This window comes from Phasianus colchicus, chromosome 13, assembly GCF_987193195.1.
Source record: "Phasianus colchicus chromosome 13, bPhaCol1.hap1.1, whole genome shotgun sequence".
NCBI classification, from domain to species: domain Eukaryota; kingdom Metazoa; phylum Chordata; class Aves; order Galliformes; family Phasianidae; genus Phasianus; species Phasianus colchicus.
In genome coordinates, this window is record NC_143448.1 from 11077455 (window position 1) to 11100721 (window position 23267).

Here is a 23267-nt window from a genome sequence, read left to right on the forward strand (position 1 = left end):
TTCAGTCTAATCCCCCATTTTTTGTTTTTGATGACTTCCCTAAAGCCTATTTGCCTTGCCTGACATGTTTACCAGATGTGAACACTTCTTCCAGGGTAGTTTTATTATTATTATTATTAACTTTTTAAGGAAATAAACAGATTTTCATTCACTTTGACATGTGAATACTACATTTAGATATACATGGTGAAAATACCTATAAAATTTAAGACTCATGTCAAGAAAGATTAAGAGCTCTTCAAAAATCTAAATGTTTTGGTTTCAAGAACACAAATGTTGGTTGTGAACATAAAGAGATTTTTACCTGTTGTAAAGGGAAGGAATGCAGAAGTATAAGGAAACATACTCTGTATTTCCAATTCCTGTTGCAGATTTTCATATGGCTATACAGAGATAACAAACCTATGAACTGCAGTTGCACTGGACTGCTTTTCAATTTGTTTCACTTAAATCCTACAAAATGTTAAGATATCAGAGAAAATCTGGCAATTCAGTGTACAGAAACTCATCAGCACAAACTTATAACACACTTTCACATTCCACAAAAAACTGATTCAGAACTTCCTCATCATTTCCATAAAAATCTAGAAGTTAATCACAAACTCACCAACAAAAACATAATGAGGCCTTTTAAATGTTTATATTTTAGAAAGAATCATCTCTTCCCTTGGTAAACACATACTTGAGGGAAGAAAACCATACTGCTTTCATCACGAATGGCAATAACACTTTTCATTTTTAAATATACTACTACTAGAGAAAGAAATAAGTTGTAGGAGTATGTTGAGCATCATCTTTTTATTCAGCTATGATGCAACTATTTGCAGACTCTTCCACAGACTAACAAGGGTGTTCTGGTAAAAAGACTAAATTAAAATCAGGCAATAGATGTTAACACAGCTTTCATGTCCTCTCTCTCTTACTAATCAGCCTGATCGGACTTGCAACCTAGGAGAAAAGTATATATATGTGTGTATATATATTCATACACACACACGCACATTCCAGCCATGGACAGAAACGTTTAGTATTTACTAAGTCAAAACTGACACGTTTCACCCTAGTGTTAACTGTATCGAAAATTCAATAGTAAAAATTCAACCACAACAAACCACCTGACAATGACAACAAAGCTGATGTTCACATTGCTCCGTAATTTATACATATATGTACATAAACATAAATTGTCACATCCTAGCACGCACAAGGAGATGCTGACAAATAAGAAAATTATAGCACAACTTTACAAAGCAGACTTACAGAACCAGATTACTGCTTGTATAAGAGGCCTATGAAAATTAGTCTTGCTTATCTTATAAATTACTTAGAGATGCACAAAAGTATCACATACACATACTTCACAATTCTCAAAAATGTGCTGGCAAGGAAGGCTAAGGTTATCCTTTTAAAAATGTTATCACTACAGTTCCAAATTTAACTTTGCTTCTATAAACTCTTTCATTTCCCACTAATAGGCTAGAAACACCACGCATTTTATGAAATGCAGTAAATTCCACCAAGTGTATGCACTTCAAACAAGGGCCTTCCATTGTAAAGCCACGGAAGATGCAAATGCCCTTCCTGACTACAACAGGGAGTAGATGTGGGTCTCGCACAAAAAAGCAATGGAAGATTTGTCAGCAGGAGGTATGCAGCTGATTGCTGATGGCCAGCTGCCTGCTGCCGGTGCAATGTGCAGTACCCAGACTGAGTGGGCAGAGGAACAGAAGATTTAGTAGGTGCGTCTCCACCGCCGCGGGTCACGCCATGTGACTGGAGCGCCCCGAGGAACTGGGGGCAGATGAAAGCTGGCAGCTGTGTGCTGCCTCAGGCTCTCAGAGGCTGCCAAACAGGGCTTACAAACATGTTAGCTCAGCGGCAGAATTAAAGCCCTCATTCGGGCTTATTTTGGAGCAAGAAACCAATGCGCATACAGAGGATGGGGGAAAACTTGCCCTGCAGGCTGGAGCCTAAGTACACCTTGACCTCTCCCTGCAAGCTGCAGTATTGCAGGGCAGACTTGATGAAGGGACCAAAATAGCTCATAATTTGTATTGTCTTCCCAGTAACCTCTCCAGGTTCTGACAACCAGACATAGCTGACATTTGCTGCCCTCTACTTATTAAATAGGCAATTGTATTTTAAAAGCTAAAGCACTATCATTTTTCCAGATCAGCAGGGGAGTAAATCTGTTGCAGTTTAGATAAAACAGTTAGGTGATTTTTTCATATTCACATCTTGCTTGAAATGTATTCTTTTTCTTCTTTTTTTAAGTTGTGACAGAGTCAGAAATTAAGCACTCTTGTTTCTCCCTGAAGATGACCCATTTTAGACAAAATACCACTGAGGCAGAAAGAGAACTGGAAATTCAGTCTTCATGTCTTCCTTTAGGAAATTGATCTGATATATATCTATGTAAGTATATATCCAAATACATGAAAGAATGTAGAAATGTTTTGGAGAAGGAAAAATTACTGAATGCATTCCTCCCTGCCTCTCATGGAACCTCTGGGTGCCATCGCTAATGCAAAGCAGAGGCAAAGCCAAACCACCCTTATGGCAAACCTCACACAGCAAAGGTGGAAGAAAGCTGTTCCCTTTGCTGTTCTCTGAGATCTGCAGTCCGTGCACCCAAAAGCAGTTAGAAACAGAGGGGTTGCCACCCCCTTAGCTGCCACTCCCTCGTTTAGCGCAGCCACAAAATGCAAAAGCATTAATTTTTCCTCCAGACACAGAAAGAAAATTGCAGGGGATATGAAGGGTTGAAAATTCCACCGTTTCTTTCATGCAATGGAAAAATCAGACACTACCTCCAGAAAACTCATTTTATAGGAGAAAATTTCTACTGAATTATTTTGGTGAGATTCTAAAAAGCTTCTTCCAGCATTGGAGAGTCCTTGCAGAAAGCTCATCCCATGACAAGCCCAGGTTCTGTACATTTGTATTTAAGTAGTCCTGTTACTTCATAATGACAGACTTGTTACAACAATCTTGTATGAAACAGAGCTCCATTGCTCTGTTTGTTCTGTCTCCTTTTCAGCTTTTCAGAAAAGTAAAACACATTGGGTAAAGCACTATTTGTAACGGCTGCTGCATTGTTTTGAAATATCCTACTATAAACAAAATTTCAGAACAAAGTTAAACGAATCTCAAATCTTCCTCATTAGTTCAGTTGGAAAATCAGGTACACATGTAACATTTTGTTGGGAAAGGTAATAAGTAAGAATCTAGAAAAGGAAAGCTAACATTTACAAACATAGATGACTGATATTTGTTCTGAGCTCCCAAATTCTAGGAGAACCCCATGAGAATCTTTCAGTAAGAAAAATACTAACTCATTTGCCTACACAGCTGCTAATGCCTCAACTAGCAGATTGCATCAGAGCAGATGCATTTGTCGTACAAAATCTAAGGATATCACAATGCTGCTGGGTTAAATTGAAGACTGCTGCCTTTCAAACACCTCTTCTAGAACCACTTTTACCACAACACTACATGCCAGATAAGTAATGAATAATGCTTGACTAGACTGTTTTCCTTCTCATTGCTCTCTGCTGATCACCTGTTGCTTTTTTTTTTTTTTTTTTTTTTTTGCATCAGTCCCTATTCGCCCGCCTCCTCTTTCAGCACTGCTCGTAAGCACCCAGAATACAAAGACTCAGCTCTGACAGGGGTCCTCAGAAGTAGCAAAACACATCAATAGATGCTAATGATTCTTCTTATGCAATGCATTCTAATCTGTATTCAAATCCAGCAATGGAGCCTAATGATGTTCTAAGATTTTCTAGATAATAATCAGTGAATTAGTGTTCTTAGCTTATTATAGCAGGTATCAAATATAGAGTTAGGTTTTTAAGAAAGACCATAAATTTAGCTTGTACATAAGTAAAAGAGAATTCCATTGCATAATGCTAGTTACAAGCAGTCACACAAAAGAGCTTTTCCTTCATTTTTTTTTTTCCTCTGTAAAAAGCAAACAAGAGCCAGGTACTGCACGCACTAAAATCACTACAGAACTCCAACAAAGTGATTTTGAGCAAGGAAATTACTATGTTGGACAGGATTGGATTTAATTTTGATTTATGCTAGACTAATGAGGTAATCTTGGGTCAGAGCTAGGTCAGAAAAAAGACCAGAAAATATCTAGTCCTTGACTCAACTCTAATTAATATAAATTTTACCTAAGCAGGAATAAAACAATTTGACTTAGTTGAAAAGTACTATAGCCATTCCCTTGATTTCCTGGCTTTATTTTTTCTTCGACAGTTACTCAGTTTTCTGACTCTGTATAGCACAGGTAGCACCACACTTCACCTTCAGTCAAACACCTGCCATCACTTCTGCTCCAAGCACAGGGAAACAGGCTGGAAGTGTTATGGTCTTCAATTTTACAAAAAGAGTTCTACTGAACAGTAAGACTACAATTGCATGAAGCTTTTAACTACTTCAGAATTCACGGCGGGGTAATACCTTATCCTCAGAAACATAGCTAAATATTCACTATTCACTATCACTATGTCAATATTCACTATCTTTAAACTAATAAACTATAAATTGGTTATAGACAAATCATGTCTTCATCAGTTGTTCCTCTCCTGTCCTTCCCAGAAGCTCATGTCAACTCCAGTTATCAGAATTTGTGACCGTTATCATAATATCTGTACATCAGAAGTAATCTCTGCTCATAAGGAAAAATTACATTTCACATAAAAGCAATAAGTTGAATAACACAGCAGGATTTTCAAGAAAGTATTTTAATTGATAACAGACAGGATTGCTTCTTTCTGAGATGCAAGTTCAGCATTAATATTTAAAGTCACTACAACAACTTTATAACTTCAGGAAAATCTTGTACTCTAGAGCCAAATCTGTAGTAGTGTTGCACAGGCTTAAAGAGTACAGGAATAGTCTAAGCATTTTTCTAGGTATAAAGAACAGAACTGTGGTAACGAGAGAGTGTACACATAGTGACTCTTGGATAGCCTTCTGCATGTATTGACAAAAACACTGGCATTCCTTCTGCATTACAGCTACTGGACTAGTAATGCAGCAAAATATTTCTGAAACAACCAAGTTCTGAGGACACATTGTCGCATAAATATTGCAGTATTTCAGTTGCAGTAATTCATTACTTCATTACTATCACAATCTTAGTTATTCCTTGCATCTCATGATCCTCAGGTGGATTACACAGCTAAATGAAAACTTAATTCAAGCTTATTTCAGTTAAAATGCTCAATTTCTCAACAAAGAAACCATAAGAAACCATTTAAGATTGTTGCTTTTGAATACTTTTATGTCAGGCATGTACAACAGAAAACTTGAGACATCTCATCACAAAACACTGTGTTACTAGCAAAATCTTTAAGAACTTTGTTTTTGCTGAGATGAAAAAAAGAACTTACTCAACAAAACAAAGCCCTTTTCATTTGCTTCTCATTTTAGCAATGCCTTTTCAAAGCATGAATGACTGCAATAAACTATTACTTTTTATAAGAAACCACACCTATTCAGTTGCTACAGAAGTATTAATGTGGTGACAAGAAATATTACAAAATCAATTTTACTTTGAATAATAAGTGCTCCATACATAACACTAGAGTTTCAGTACTTTCGCTAATAAAAGTTGTTTTATGCTTTTAAATTCCTAAACATTTGAAGATCTACAAAATACATCACACGATCTGCACAATACATATATATTTCATTAGTGTTATTAGATGAGAGAACGATCTTATAGTTCTAGCAGTCCAGATGTCTTTGTATACATTCCTCAGCAAAGGATGTGTTTCAAAATCTAAAAACTTAACCAAATAAGTCAGTTACTACAAAAGACAAGGAGGATGACAGCATCCAGGTAGAATGAGCATCACAATGATGTGGAGAGTATGGAAAAAAACCTGCCTTTGGTCTGCTTACGCAAGAGCTGGGTACTCCCAAAGCTCCTCACCAGTCTAACAGTTACAGCAGCAACCACTTAAATATCACTGTTAAAGGACTACTAAACTTTAGAAAAATTGGATACCTGCATGGATAAAGGTAAGTGACAGCCTTCTGTCTCCCTATGAAATTAGTAAGGCTTCTATTATGAATATCAACAGGCTTGTGATTTCAATTGCATAGTTGACAAGTACATCTGAGAATAGATTCATCTGAGTGTTATCTGAGCTGATCTAGGTCCTGGATACATGCCCAGACATTTATGGTGTCTGGTTTAAGTTTTTATTATTATGCAATATTCTTGGTTGGTGATGACATAAAGATTTTAACCAAGTTAATCTTTCGGGATCAACGCACTCAGCTACTTCACTTTTAAATTGAAGGATTTTTGGCCAACACATACTGAATATATAGAAAAATATTCATGAGAGAAATGATATTTAGGATCATACCTCCTTTTTCTTTCACGTCATTCACATGATTAACTGCTAGGTGTTGACTCAATTATTCCTAATCTGGATCAATCAGTTATATGGCCTGTTTTATGTCCTATTTAATGAACCTTCCGAACGGAAATTAGGGAACTCACTTTCTTTAACTTATATTTGTGACTTTCTATTCTTCCAGTCAACTTCAGAATATTTTCTAAAACTTAATTTTAAAAGATTCAGCCATGGAATATGAAGTAGATACTACTCACAAATGATACTATTTCTTACATTAAGTTATATTACATGTTAAACATTTCAGAATTTGTTACAAACAATGTAAATAGCTTCCTGAAGGAGTCTGGATGGAAAATGTGTTTTACAAGTTTGTTAAATAACTCTACCATTAAAATCATGTAACGTGCACTGGCAAAACCATAGAAGGCTGGACTAATTTAAAAGTGCGAAAGAAATGGAATTTTAAGCAATAAACCCTTCCCACAGGTGCATTTTCCTACTGCTTTCACTCAAATCCATTTGAAACAGGCTAATGCTAAAGCAAAATAAGTCAATCAAACTGAAATAAGAGTGGGTTGCACTGACTTAACTATAACAGTGCTAATCTGTGTGTGAGTGAAATCTGTTACATCTGGTTTCTGTAATAAGATCGAATGTACGTAGGTCATTCTGTAAGTAATGCCTCCTAATTAACTTCTTTTGTACGACTTTTAGTTTCAATTTTTTAGTATTTAGATATTTTATGTGAAAGTTGCTAAAACAGCTGAAGAGTCATAGAACTCCAATTACTAAAAACAGATACATGCCTAAATTTCTTATGGTTTCGAGTATGTAGAATAAAATTCAACTTCAGAGAGAGGCAAGGTGCCAGCAAATTACACACTTTCATTAGAAGGGTGGGAAAAAAGGCAGGGCTAATGTACAAGAGAAGAGAGTGCAGCATTCAAACAAAAAAAACTGGTATTCGCTCTGCATTTACTCAAACGTCTTAGCATTTCCAGGAACACTACTTCTTTAAAATCATAAAATCTAAACATTTCTAATAAGATTATCACCAAACTACTTGCTATGTCTTTAATAATACAATTACTTATAATGCATTTCATACACATGCTTTTATTCATGTCAGCACTCTGTCACTCCCTCTAGTGGGTAAGAAATGCAGCTTAAATGGAAATACCAAATTTTCATACAAGGGCAGCTACACCAAAAGAAAGAACACTGGCTAGAACACAAGTCTTCCATCACAGCAATAAAGAGAGCCAATAATTCATTGTATTAGAAAATGTATTTTCTAGCCCTGTTGTTTACTTTGCTGTCTCAGGTTTCCAGTTATAAAGAAAAGAACTGCAATGAATGGAAATACTGTCGCAGCAAAAAATACATTTATTTCTAGCTTACTTTCATTTCCAGCAGCATGGTAGCTTTAGTTCTCAGCAAAAATGCAAGCCTTGCCAGCCAACAGTTATTTTCCACATATTTTCAGATGCGATTTCCTTTGCATATACAGGCTGCTTATTAAGCTCAAATAGTATCAAATCCTGTGTCTTCTCCTACCAAATAATTTGATCTGTTTCATTTGAAAGTTTGACAATTCCAACACTGGATGGCTTTAAGTTTACAAGACTCATAATTACATAATGGAAGGAGACAAATGAAAGTTAACTGCATCCTTGATTTTTTTTTTTTCTGCTATATGTATACAAAAAATCTGTATATGTAACGGAAATATAGAATACTGCCAAAAGGAAACTAAACTGGAAGAACAGGTCAATAGAAAAAAAAGTGTTATATGCATTTTTCTGTATATGTTACTCTCTAATGCATATATCCAAATAACTTACCTAGAGAAAAAAAGCATCAGTTTGCTCTATATGGTGCTAATTTCTTTTCCATAGGAACAACTTTCCATCCATAGATATATTTTAGTCTTATTAATTGATTTAAGTCACAAACTGATCCTACGGTATAAGATGCCTCAAGCAAAGGATCGTCACGCTCATTTACAGTACATTAAGGTATACTAAGAATTAACATATCAAAACTTGAACTGAAATTATTTGATATTTATTAGATTATTGTAATTTAGAACAATGAGTAAATGGTACACTGAACCTTACTGTACAGCAAATGACTGGCAATTACGTTACTTGAAAGACTGTTGCCAGAACAGAATTGTTAAGTAACACATTTCTAAGAAAGTGACATTAAAAAAAAAAGACAAAAGCATATATTCTGCACCAAAATCTAATGCTGCTGTCATCAACAACCCAACAAAAGCTAGAGCTACCTAAAATGGAAATGAAAATGTAATGTATGGAAATATTCTCTTATAAAATCTCCTTAGGCTTCACATGTATTAATGTATTAGTTTGCAAACATTAAGATCAAAGGCAAAGCAACAAATACATCCTAAAAAGTTTTTAGTCAGATTTTTATTAACGATATACAAGTAGCAAGGCATAAAAAATTAATATGTTCAAGCCTTGAAATGTCAAGTGTAATGATCTCTAGCTCTGCTTACCTCCTTTGCTTTTTGTTTCAGTCTAGCTTGCTCTGGGTCCTCTTGCCTTGAGCGACTCTACATGTTAAAAAAAAAAATGGGGAAAAAAGGTTAACAGATGGTTTAAGAACCCCTCATCTGTTGCAGTAAGTTAAAAGATAGCAAAGAAAGAGGAAGAAGATACAAGGTGTCAAATATGGGATACTTAAATTCACAGGGGGGCAATTTCAAATGCACAGGCCTCACCAAAAAGACTGTTAAATATTCAGACATTTAAATTTAAAAACAAACAAAACCAGCACCTCTATGTATCTTTCTAATTCTAAAGTTTCCATACAGATTTAGATTTCCATTACTTAATACAAACAAATTAAAGTGTCTGAGAGCAGGACTGGCACCTTTTCCCAATATCTGATCTTTTTAATTTAATTGTTAGTGAGTGAGGGAGTTATTTTAAAATAATTTACTGTTTGCAACTATTTTTTTTTTTCAGCTGTTGGCAGATAATGTGCTAGAAACAGTTGTAATGTTATCCTTCTAAACAACAAACCTTCAGAAATAAAGACAATATAATTTGTATGAAACTACAGAGGTAGATATACATGCATTATTATGCTTCTTTAATTTCACAATTTGTCAGTATTTAGAAGTTCCACACACACACACACACACACACACACACACACAAAGTAACTGTTGTCCCAGGTACTTGAAAGATTTTATTGTTTTATTTCAGTCTTTGTTTCAGATTCAAATTGATGCTGTTTAACTCCTAAAAAAACACTTTATTTGCTCTCTCCTTTTTCTGCCTCTCAAGGTTGAAGACAAACCTGAAACTTGAGAAGAGTATTAAACTCTAAACCTATACATACTCAGTGTTTTTTTTTAATTTGTTTGAATTTTTCATAATATATTATTTTCACAAGTGACAAATACATGAACCAAACCAGCTGAAGATACATTTTAAGGGTAGCAGGATGTGATATTGTGGACACACCTGGAGAGTCTCGTTATCATTTAAGAGTGAGAGTAACTCACTCTTAAATGATTTCTTACCCTTTTTCTTGTGCATTTATTTATTTCTATTTGAGATTATATTTTTTCTGCTAATATGGCACACACATACAACACAAATGGTAAAGAAAGCTCAAATTAAACAACGAGGAAATTTTTAGAAAATGTGCACAGTGCAAGACTCAAATGTGTTAGCTGCATTTTCCAGTGCTACCTACCAGGGACTTTGTGCCTGTTAACATAAAAGATAGTTTGACAGGATAGTGTTTGTAGTAAAGCAATGAGATATCAAAAACTGTAATAGCTGATGACTGAATTAGACTCTTGTGTTATAGTTATGCCAACAAAGAAAGAAACAACTTTATGTAGACAGGTTCCTTTGAAGTGTTGTGGTCAGACAAAAAGAAAAATGCAGACAACCTGATCTAGTTACTGTTTAAAGAACAAAAAGACACATTAATTAAACACACAGATATGCCAGAGAGCTGGGACTCTATTTAGAAGAGCAATTACTTGGAACTTGACTATGTTATACCTATTCAGGGTGGGGGGAGATCGATAAGTCCGTCTCCTAGAGAAGAAACTCCAGTATTTAAGATTTAGGCTGAATTAGGTCCTTGCTCTGTCATTTTCTGATGACAGTTGAATCACTGTGTGCCTCAGTTTCTCGAGTGTGATGTTTGGGAAATCAGCTTTAGTTCTTTCATGACTTTTTGATGATAAATTTATAGAAGTACAATGAACTTCTGAATCTCGCAGAGAAGGGAGTACAGAAATACAAAGTGTATTCATACTACTACATGAAGCTGAATCATTTGCCAAATGCAAAGCACAAGTTAAAAGCATTTCAGCTGAAGGAGAAAGCATGGAGTCCTCAGAGAATCAAGCTGAGACTTATAATAATGTTACCAAGTTTCTATAAGTGACAGAATCCTGGAAAACATACCAGATCTGTGTTGCATTCAGGGACAGGGGAGAAAAAAATCAAAGCAACAGATACAAAGTAACATCTACATTTCCTGTCTCCATCTGTGAAGGAAAAACTCCGAAAAGTGCAAGTTTTTTTAAAAAGTGGTTTGTTTTTTGTAGTTTTCTTTACATTTAAAGATTATTTCTGTGCTTTGTTTGTCTGTTTTCAGGAACTGACCAAATAAAAGTAGATCTGGACATCAGGATAGCAGACCTTTTATACAAAAATTAAATAAATTGCTACATAGGTGAAAATGAGCATTCAGATGCTGAGTGAAATAAAACACAGAAAATTCATCACTAATGGAGTTTTAAAATACCAGATGATCTCAGATATCAAAACCCAGACTAAGAAGTGGGTTTAGAACTACTTTTACATTCAGGATAATGCAATGAGTTTCTGGTTATTCCTTTAACCCATATGAAATGCTCTTTTCTAAGAGCTCAAGCTAGCTCTTGCCTCAAATAAGTAGAATTCCAACTTTATATTGGATGTGTCATTTCTGTTGTAAGTACCATACTAATAAAATTAAGGAATTTCAACTGTCATTTTCAGTTTGTTGTTTTTTGGGTTTTTCTTTTTCTGTGTGTGTTCAAATAAATGCTAGTAGGGTTTTTCCAACAGATTGTTTAAAATAAAATGTGTTCCTGCAGACTACTGTGTCAGCTTGAAAATCAGTAAGCCAGTGAAATAAAATCAGCACACAAAGACTAAAATGTGTTAAAGGAAAAGAAAAAGGACAAGCAATAACAATTGTATTAATTCTTCATTTTATGATCTAATGTAACTCACAAAAGGCTTCTTCAATGCTGATGTAACACAGATTAAAGCAAATAGAAGCAAACGAAAATGTCAAACTTAATAGAGGTGGCTAGATAAGCTTTAAAAATGTCACTGGCTTCTCTTTACACTCCATTCCACACGTAAGCATCTTTTGCTTCCTCTGAAGAGTTTGAACAATTTTGCTGCTATTCAGCTCTCATAGTGCCTGCATCTCTCCTGTTATTTTTATTCATCAATTGCTTTAATACTTTACACTTACTTTCATCAAGCTACTAGCTAATTGTTCCTTTCTTTTAATTCTAGTTCCAATTTTCTCTACAAACTCATCTCATCCTGTTGAGTTTGTCTTCCTTTTTCCTTTACCACTAACCTCCAAAAATTAATATGCTGCATCTCAACTGATTTGTAAAAAAAAAAAAAAAAAAGATTTTCACAAAATCCTTTAAGGCACCAATGTCTCCTCCATGTTTTCTCTAAAGCTTCAGAAACACCCACCAGTCACAGACCCCCCCCTACCCAAACACTTCCAAAGAGTTCATCATGACTCTTTTCCTTCCCCCACTCTATTCTTCATTTCCATCTGTAAATAATGAAAGCTGGATTTATGCAATACATTTTCATGTTGGTGAATAAACATCCTTAGAAGCAAGCTCGCTTCCCATAGTAATTTTGTAGAAACATAGGACTGATCATAACTAATAACATACTTTTAAATACATTAAATGATGTCTCCTACTGAGAATGTATTCACCAAGCCAGGTTTGTTAACATTTCTCCCAAACATAAGATACTTTCATTAGACCAGACAGGCTGATATTTTAATTGTTAACAATGAAAGTGCTTTGTGCTAGAGAACTTGCTATCTTATTTATCTCGCAACTGCATAGATCACATTAGCTCTATGGAAATATCAGACTTTGAAAGTATGAAAAGCAGCACATGTTAAATGTGTGCATTCAAAGCATATTAGAAACATGAGGTTTCATTTACATGTTACCAAACTAATGTTCCAAACCTCAGCTTTTCTCCTTGCCTGTGTTAAGGACTAATGCCACAAAAACAGACATCTAATTACACACACAATAGTGTAGTTTTAAGAAGTGGACTTTATATTTCTTACAATTGTCTTACATTAGAAATCAAAAGTGTTCTTAAAGGAGTATCTATACGACTTCAATGTAATAAGGCAACAATTATTTTTAAAGCTGAAGGACACCTGCATCTGTGCAGATGAGCAGAACAACACTCCTTCTAATGCTCTGAACTAGGACCATTATTCCGTATTCTGTTAACATTTGCAATGTCAAAGTTGCACTATTGTTACATCTTTTTCCCCACTAACAAAAAAAGGTTTCTCCTAGATTTAGAATAACTGTGATGTTTTCAGTCTGCTAAATCTCTGAAAAACTCTCAGGGTCTCCATTCCTGAATACTTGCCTGTTGCCTGATCAGCAAAATCTGATCCCAGTTAAGGTATTCACACCTCTTCTCCCACTTTCCAATACATGTCCTGGGAGTCTTTAATTCTTCAAATTCATCTTTTTTCATTAAATAAAGTGAAGAGTCACAACTGCAGGTGCTGTACTATTGAGAGTCACTGCTGTGCCAACAGTTTCAATTTTAAACCTATTTTTCCCCATTGATGACATTAGAACTTCACCCACGGCTGTACCAGCTTATAACTTTCACTTTTAATTAAAGAAATTAAATTGGCAACATGAAACACTTTGCTTTCACATTAGCTTTGTTAATAAAAAGTGAGAGTTAAAAGCAGCATAGCTGAGGGTAAAACCCTATTTTGAGCTACGACCACAGTGAGGAAGATTGCAAGAGTACAGGTCTAAAAGAAGATTCATTTTAAAATCATGAAAATTGAAGTAGCAAATTTTTTAAAATTGAGAAAATTATCTCAACACAATAATTCACTCTTCGCTCTCCTCTCATCAGAATTGAGTTACAAGTTTCCGTTCAGAAAGTGCTTCATCTCACAAAAAGCTGCATTACATCCACTGTAGTCTCAGAAGAGAAGGAAAGGATTAAATTGGCATGACGACTGAACTCATCTCTCACTCAGAGAGATAGGCCCTTCAAGTAATGACAGGAGGTGCACGTGATAGCGCTGTGTAAGGAAATCTGCACGGCCAAATTTCAACGATTTCTCTCCAATAAAAAAGCACCTACAAGGTAAAAAAAGTACCTTCAACCTACTGCACTATCAAAATCTCCCATCATCCATAAATGCTGCTTAACTGTGCAAACACCACCAAGCAATTTTTCAACTTACTGATACCATTCATAGAGTAGAGGCCACATTCCTATGATAGCTGTAGTTATATTTTAAAACCCCAAACTAGACAGGCCTGTGCTCTTAATACAGAATACTGATAATAGACCACAAACTCCTTTCTGCTGCCAGAAATACTTCCGTTATTACACTCAAATCAGAACCTCATTCTATTTGACACACACAACCTACATTTCCCAGATTTTGGAAATCGCTATGAAAGCAGCAAGGATGAATCACAGTGAAGGCATCTTTTACTATAGCAAGACATGTGCCTTGTGTTTTCAGAAAGTCCACACAACAAACACCATGTCAAATATAAAGGTAAGCTCCTCAAGTTATTTCAGTCTGGCTTTTGACCTTTCTGCTGTCTTAAGACTTCCCTTAGCTTCTTTGCTGATTTCCCATATCAACCACCAAAGACAGATTCAAAAGACCTTTGCTTCTGCATACAGTGGAAACAATGGCCAGTGGCTTCTTATTAGGAAAACAAACAAAGAGAAAGAGGTGACTCTTCAAAATAGTTTATTTAAAGAGACTGCACTCCACATATGTGTATGTATATATACACACAAGATAGCCCTTTCTTGTGTCATTATTTCTTTTTCCTATTACTTACACAACAGGAAGAAAATCCAAAAGTAATGATAATCAAGGCAGTTGTAGTACCTCCCTGTAGAGCTTCTGTAATTAAATCATCACACTGTAGATCTCAGTTTTGGGGACCAATATATCATCTTTAAGCACTATAATTAGAAAAAGTATCACTAGAAAGTAAATTAGAGAAATGTTTTGGGTCATACGTTATAGGTTGGTACACGTTATCAGTCATGATGCAAAGGTCCCCAAAGTAGAAATCCAGTTTAAAATTTTTAGATGTTTAATTAAAAATAAACAGTATACTGCAATAACTTTTAAAAAGTTTCTGAAGCCTTACTTTTTTCTTTGGTCTCTCCATCTGACTTTATCAAGCAGGAAGAGTTGGAAGTGATTGTGAGTCAGGCTAATTATGACCTTGTTGCTACTACTGAAACATGGTGGGACCACTCCCATGACTGGAGTGCTGTGATAGATGGTCACAAAGCTCTTTAGAAGGGATAGATGAGGAAAGAAGGGTGGCGGTGTGGCCCTTTATATCAAAGACTGTTTTGATGTTGAAGAGCTTTGGGTTCGTAATGACAGAGTTGAGTGTCTATGGATAAGGATCAGGGGGAAGGCCTGTAGTGGTGATATCTTGGTGGGGGTCTGCTACAGACTGCCTAACCAGGATGAAGAGTTGGATGAAGCTTTCTATGAGCAGCTCGCAGAAGTCACGCGATCGCTAGAACTTGTTCTCATGGGAGACTTCAACTTCCCTGATATACGTTGGAAGTATAACATAGCACAGAGGAAGCAGTCCAGGAGGTTTCTAGACTGCGTGGAAGATAGCTTCCTTATGCAACTGGTAGGAGAGCCTACCAAGGGTGGTGCCCTGCTAGACCTGATCTTCGATAACAGAGAAGGAATGGTAGGAGAAGTGAAGGTTGGGGATCGTCTTGGGCAGAGCGACCACAGAACTGTACAATTCTCTATTCTTGGGGGTGTCAAAAGAGCAACCAGCAAAACTACTTTCTTGAACTTCCAGAGGGCGGACTTTGATCTGTTCAGGGCGCTTGTAGCACGGGTCCCTTGGGAGTCGCTTCTTAAGGGTAAAGGGGTTCAGGAAGCCTGGATGCTCCTCAAGACGGAAATCTTAAAGGCGCAAGAACAGGCTGTCCCTGAGTGCCGTAAGGCGAGCCGCAGGGGTAGAGGACCGGTGTGGATGAGCCAAGAACTACTGTTGAAACTCAGGGAGAAAAAGAGAGCCTACATCCTCTGGAAGAAGGGACAGGCTAGTTGGGGAGATTACAAGGAAGTAGCCAAGGTATGCAGGGAGGAAGTTAGGAAGGCAAAAGCCCAACTTGAACTCAGATTGGCCACTGCAGTAAAAGACAATAAAAAAATCCTTTTATAAATATATCAATAGCAAAAGAAGAACCAAGGATAATTCTCATCCTTTACTTGATGCAGCAGGGAATGTGGCCACTGAGGACAAGGAGAAGGCTGAGGTCCTCAATGCCTTCTTTACATCTGCCTTTAATAGCCAGACCAGTTATCGTTTGGGCATTTTATGCCCTGATCTGGAAGTCTGGGATGTTACTCAGAAAAAACCCCCAGTGATTCAGGTGGAGACAGTCAGGGAGCTCCTCCTCCATCTGCACTGTCACAAATCCATGGGGCCAGATGGCTTACACCCTCGGCTGCTGAGGGAGCTGGGGGGGGTGATTACCGAGCCGCTCTCAGCCATCTATCAGCGCTCCTGGTTAACTGGAGAGGTCCCAGAGGATTGGAGGCTTGCTGATGTGACTCCTATCTTCAAGAAGAGCCGTAAGGAGGACCCGGGGAACTATAGGGCTGACAGCCTGACCTCGGTACCGGGGAAAGTAATGGAGCAAATCATCTGCATTAGAGATAGCGTGGCCAGCAGGAGCAGGGAGGAAATCATCCCCCTATACTCAGCACTGGTGAGGCTGCACCTCGAGTACTGTGTTCAGTTTTGGGCCCCTCACTACAGGAAAGACATTGAGGCCCTGGAGCATGTCCACAGAAAGGCAACAAAACTGGTGAGGGGTCTGGAGTATAAGTCTTATGAAGAGCGGCTGAGGGAGCTGGGATTGTTTAGTTTGGAGAAGAGGATGCTCAGAGGAGACCTCATTGCACTCTACAACTTCCTGAAGGGAGGCTGTGGTGAAGAAGGGTTTGGCCTCTTCTCCCAGGCAACGAACAGGACCCGGGGAAATGGCTGCAAGTTGTACCAGAGGAGGTTTAGGTTAGATTTAAGGAAGACCTTTTTCTCTCAGAGAGTAGTCAGGCACTGGAATGGCCTGCCAAGGGAGGTGGTGGAGTTGCCATCCCTGGCAGTGTTCAAGAGGCGTCTGGATGAGGAGCTGCGAGATATTTAGACAAGTTTAGTAGCTTGTGGTAGCAGTGGTAGCGTGAAGACAGTTGGACTAGATGATCTTATAGGTTGTTTCCAACCTTGTGATTCTATGATTCAATGATCTCTTGTTCCTCCCAAGACACCTCCTGCAGCAAAATCCACCCCACCAGGGTACTCATGAATTCTACACTCATATCTTACAGTAGTAGCTGAAAATACAGTTGCAGATCAATCAGAACACAAAATTCCCTTTGTCAGTATCTTATTCTTCATGAACACGTTGGACTTGGTTGCTAAAGAGGCTTCACAAACTAAATACTTAAAAAAGAACTTTCACTAAGCAAGTTAAACCTGTATATGCTGTTCCATACCTAGACAACAGACTAGGTATCACTAGCAGGCAATTTCAAAACTTTTCCTAAAATTATTCTACTGAGTATCTTTAACAAACATTGCAAAATAACTTGCCAAAACACGTACAGGATAAAAAAAAAATCACTGTCTAAAAGGCATATTAAGCAACAGCAGCTTCTATATAGTTGGTTGTATATACACATATGATTTTTAGATTTAAGAGCTTATAGAAAAATAAGTAGAAACAGAAATTTCATCTTAAAATCCCAAAGTTTCTAACTTTTAAATACACAATACTATCAAGATGACAGAGGTGCCCTGATTTGTGAAACAATCTCTTTGCATAAGACATATTTCAGTCTCCAGAACCAGTTTAATCATTACCCTCTTTGCAGGGACAAACAGCAATCAGCATACCACAAACAGACATGAAACATTTTCTGGTCTGTATCACTAGTTACCAGAGCAGATGAGGTAGATTTTAACTGTGTCCATTTAATAACTGTTTCATTGCAATTACTGCATTCTCTCCACAAAGTCTTCCATCTCCTCAAACAACTAAGGATGTGAAAAAAGACCAGAAAGACCAAAATCCTGGCTAAGGATTTAGCATGCAGGAATTCAGAATAAAGATCACAAGAGTTCTCTCTGTTGATGTACAGAGCACCCTGCATTTCAGCAGCAACCTAAATTCTGAGGAAATAATGAACAATGTATTGTTTAGAATAAAAAGTTGTTATTTGAACATGGGTTGCCAAACTATGCTCTATGTGAGTTTTGAAACAGGTGGTCAATCCATGGGAACAGCATGGCAGAGAGCAGACACATGCTCCAGAAAGGACAGATGCTATCATTCTAAGTTCAATTCAAAACTGGCGTTAGACACTTAAATCCCAACACCATATACGTACCTTTCAAAGGTTTCATAATATCTTCACTTTTTCTTTCTAAACATTAATGCTGGTAAATCAGCATTTTTCTCCCATGGTTACTTTGTGGTTTTGTTTCTTTTTTGCTATACATATTTTTTCTAGTATAAAATGTCTCTATGCCAAACCGTCTGGTTATAAAACTGATTTACATGTGCATTATGTTAATGAAAATGATTTCTTCAAGTCACGTAAGACTCTTCTTCAATGTTTTTTGGTGTAATTATTTGAATTTGCTTTATAGTCTATTAGAATCAAACTTATTGTTAATGTATTTATTTCCTAAAACTCCCATGAAGTCAAGATAACATTAACTCAAGATAAAAGAAAAAGAATCCAGAAAACACTGCATCATAAGTTTGGAAGTGATAACATCTAATTCAGCCTTAGATCAACTTGCATGTGACTGTGCCCAGTTGGTGAAATGTTTTTAAACTAAAGACTACAGAACTGTATTTTTCTCAATGTCCATTAAAAAAAAAAAAGAGAGAGAGAAAAAAAGAGAAAGACTTCAAAAAACAACAAACAAAAAGAGACACAGAGAAAGAAAGTGTGATTCATCAAGATGTATTCATTCAGTGTAGAAAATGAAATACAAAAAAAAAAGCATTAAAAATGAAAAGTGTCTCTGTTTCCATCTAAACATTTAAAGAGCATATATATCTTCTGTGGAAAACTGTGGAATACCTAAAAATGTGAATAATTATAAATTAAGAAAGAAAACAGAACAGATAAGAGAAGGATGAAAACAGCCAAATTGGGAAACATTTTTCTGAAATTAGCAAGTCAGGTCCTGTTGTTGGGTTGGCTTTTGTTGTTGTTGTTGTTAAGTTTGCAAATAGAAAGGTCTTTTAATAATACAAAGTTTTACCACTGAACACTGAGTTGTTCCATATAAACTCTTTAGAATATACAATAAACAATTCAGTGAAAATGTAAAACAACGGATGAATAACTCAGAATAACTAAGGAACAAACTTATTTATAATTTGATAAATCAATAATACAATTAAAGTATTAAGGGATAGGAATTTATCTAGAGATATGTAAGGCACTGCCTCGCATAATCTCAAGAACCCACCAGAGTTATATCCTCCTGAGAATGCAGGACCATTCCATCCAGCTAGGTGTGCTATCATTGTGGATAAACAGCATGACTTCATAAATTTAAGGTGCAGTGTCACAAAGAAGTATTTCTTTGGTATATGTAATGCTTTAATGTGATGGAAAGTATAGCAATAATAGTGGAGTGGCAAATGAGGGGAAGCCCAAAGGCAGCAGCCATAGATGTAGAAATGAAGGAAGAAAATATGTTTACCTTTGGAAGGCCTCAGGTAGGCAGGGATCTCCAGAGAGATACCCTCACCTCCACTGTCAACCCTTAAATGAGAGCTGGGAAGGGGTGCATCCTGGCTTCACCCCTTCTGGTCACTCAGGTGCACTTCATGCACTGAGCTCCCCTGGGTTAGCCCTGCCTTCCCACCAGGAGCTCAGTCACTGCTTCAAGCTGTGATTCAGCATTTCTGCTACAGTTTAAGAAAAACTGTTCCAGAAACAGATTTCAAGAGAATAAGTAATTGTTTGAAGACTACGAACTGCTAAATAATTTTAAAAAATAGAATAAATAAGATACCTTGGCAGCCTTTAGCAAGATTTCCCTCTCTTGTTCATCTTTCCTTTGCTTTTCTAAACGTTCCAACTGTTCAAAAAACTTTAATTGTGATCGGACATCTGTAGCTTGTTCATACCACTCATCATCCTGTGAAGAACAGTATTTTATGAAAACAGGCATTTTCATCAAGACTGAGTATATACATTAAAATCTTCCTACAGTACTAACAACAACAACAAAATTAAGCATGGTGCAATGAAGCCAACCGCCTACATGCTTTTGTATTAGTTTAACAATTGCTAGCAATTTTCTTTTATTAAAAAAAAAAAAGTAACTTATTTCTAATAATAAAACATATTTGACTTACCTGAATTTCAAACTGGTTTGCAGTTTTTTATTACAATTTTCCTTCTGGTTTAAGATATCTAAATTATTTCAATTTTCTCCAAGAATACAATCACTAAAAATGGTACCAGAATAACTTGAAATCTTTTTTTTAAAAAAGAGAATATTGTTTAATTACAGTGAAGAATTTAACAGTTGAATTATTTAGTTTTTGGCTTAAGACAAATTAGTAGCTCTTCCCTCTAATCTGAAAATCTGAAATCTGAAAAAGTTTTATCCCTGTCTTATCATCATATTAAGTTAAACATTCTAAGTTTTGTGCTAAAATTTTTAAATGGCAAGTATAGAAGTATTAGTATCTCACACAGTCAAAGACATGTATAGCTACTGCAGATTCCTAAATATTGAAGCAATTTTGGTCCAATCAGTGGTCATCCTGGTGAAAAGAGAAGGCATGAATCAACAGCCTTGGTCACAAAAGGTAAGCAGGAATAGCTTAACAGGTGAGCCAAGCTAGACACTTCAGTATACAAAGATGAATACAATTCTACACACAAATTCTATGACAGAGAAGACAGGTCTGGCAAGTAGGGTCATCATCCCACTGCTCTCTATGCAATGAGGTAGATAAGTTTGTGATTAAAATGTGCTCTGCACACAAAATGAACACAAAACATGTACCATGTGCTAAGAAAGAAAACTGTGTCAAGTTGCATCGCAATATGACTATCACTATATACATCCAATAGCTTGATTTGCACTTACTTTGTATGATTCCATGCGGTGCTGGGTTATCACAGTTACTTTTTCTATCACTGTTCTTAATCTGCTTTGTGTTGCATGGGAAATAAAAGTAACCACCTCAGCTGGCACATCAGTAATTCCTAATTTTTTAGCTAAAGCAAAGCAAAAGAAAAGAAAAGAAAATTAGCTGACTTTCCACCAAAAAAAAAAAAAAAAAAAAAAGCCCAACCTGTAAAGAACACAAAGTCACAACGTTATTTTCCTGAGCGTACAAATCTTTGATAGTAAACCTCTGAAGCTTTGGTGATACATTCATTACCTCTTGAAAACAGATGCGGTCACAATTTAAAGTTTGAGGTAATCCAGAGTTGCTTCTTTACCCTTCAGAAGACACTGAGGCACCTTACCAGGTTTTATCCAGTAGAGTGACAAAAAGTAGATGAGGCAATCTGAGTTCTCAGAAGCAGCAAATCCTTTGCTTTCGGGATCGCTGCTGACACTTCCAGCGCCCACACGCCCAGGCTGCAGCCCACAGCACACTGCTGTGCACTTCAGCACACACTACTAGGTTTTCTTTAAACAAACATAAGCCTTAAAAATGCTTGAATATGTTCACTTGTGACATAGTACTATGTACGCAAAGCATTCCAGGAAATTAACTGAGAATATTCTGGAAAGTGTTTCCTGAGTGACTAATTAGAGCAGTCGTCGCCTGTGGGAGGGACCTCCACACAAATACAAACCTGAGAGGCTTAAAAATGAGCCTGTTTCATGACGCGTTCCTATCTTTTTCCTGCCAAACTCGAGGGTAAAAAAAAAACCATCACACGTCCGAAAAACGAAGACGAGTTAACGAGCAGCGTTCTGGCATGCCTACAGCCCCGCTGTTTCAGCGGCAGGAGCAGCCGGCAGTGCGCACCGCACCACCCGCGGGGCGGCACCGCCCTCCCGGCAGGGGGCGCTGCAGCCACCCATCCCCGCGCAGCAGCGCATGGGCAGAGCCCGCGTAAGGCGCCCAGCTGCGGCGGGAAGCGGCTGCGCCCGGCCGTCTGAGCTCCTTTTTTTCTTTCTTTCTTTTTTTTTTCCTCCAACCGATCTGTCTATTTAAATGTATATTTTATTACATCACTACAGCACATCATCCCCACGCTTCCCAGAGCTGAATTCTGTCATATATTTCTGATATTAATTTTTTTTTTGTAATGATTCTTTGAAGTCGTTATCTCTTTAACTTAAGCTATCACTGCCTTCATACAGTACACGATACCTTAAGGACTTCGGCAGTATGTATATGACTTCAACTGATTTTTGCTTTGCCGCTAAAAAAAAAATTCCATCTGTCTTGGTGCCCAATTTGTCCTCTGTAATAGAGATGGAGCTCCACCGAGGTTGCTGAAAGCTGAACGCATAATGGAAAGCAGACATTCGCATTAAGATCCCAACGCTGCAACTGTTACTCATGCAAATTAAGTCCTTGAAGTCGTTGGGACTATTCATGTTGGTGGGAGCTATTTGTGCAAGTCAGGCTTCAATATCTACACCTATTTGAGCATGCACCACTTTATTATGCAAACGTGTAAGCAAAGCTATCAATCAGAAAATAAAAAACCTAGTCTGAATGATAAAATACAAGCAGAAAGGGAAATTTAATTAAGTAGTATCTAGAAAAGAGGTTTGAGATGGAAAATTCTGCCAGGTATTCTAGTTACGAGTAGGAATGAATAATTGTTACAATAATAATTCTTTGAATTTCAGCTTAACTACAGCTACCCAACTTCTCTGAACACACAATGCTTTCATAATAAAGAGCTACCACATCTTTTTTTTTTTTTCTTTTCTCATTTTCTAATTTTAAGCACATTTGCCCTAAGTCAACTCAACTACTATGCAGCTGGTTTTGCCTATTCAACTCTTTGGAACTTCATCCATAATGAAAGGATCATTTCCTGGGATGCCCATTTCCAAGAGTCATGTCCTAGGCCCTCCCCACCAGCCTCCACAATAACCCTGTGAGATTTCCTACTCCTGAAATCCCTCCGCACAAGTCTTTACAGTTCTAGAAAACTACCTGAAAGCCAGTTATAAATGGTGGCTCACACGAGTCTGTCCTGGGACTTGCCCTTTTGAACACCTTTTTCAGGGATGTACAGGGAGATCTAAAGCACCCTCATCAAGTTTGCAGATGACAGCACAGCGAATGGTGCAGAGCTGATGGAAAGCTTATGGTGGGCAGTCAGCCAGCCATGATTCAGCAATGCATCCTGGCAACAGTGAAGACTATCAGTACAGCTGGTTGTATCAACAGGAGGCAAAAGTAGTCAGTACATTGAGAGAGGTGACTACTGCTTTCCTTTAGTCCATACCACAGCTCAGTTTTGGGTACC

The 23267-nt window shown here is 37.1% G+C and overlaps 1 protein-coding gene across 1 annotated transcript in view; it reads right to left on the bottom strand.

Moving 5' to 3' along the window:
- LOC116243751 (transcription initiation factor TFIID subunit 4-like) overlaps window positions 1-23267 on the bottom strand; it is a 133660-nt gene that overhangs the window by 56573 nt on the left and 53820 nt on the right. The window contains exons 11-13 of the mRNA XM_031615143.2: window positions 20905-21035; window positions 19816-19941; window positions 8911-8967 (exon numbers count right to left, since the gene is read on the bottom strand). Of these exons, the coding sequence (XP_031471003.1) occupies window positions 8911-8967; window positions 19816-19941; window positions 20905-21035 (314 nt within the window). The remainder of the gene's footprint in view (window positions 1-8910; window positions 8968-19815; window positions 19942-20904; window positions 21036-23267) is intronic.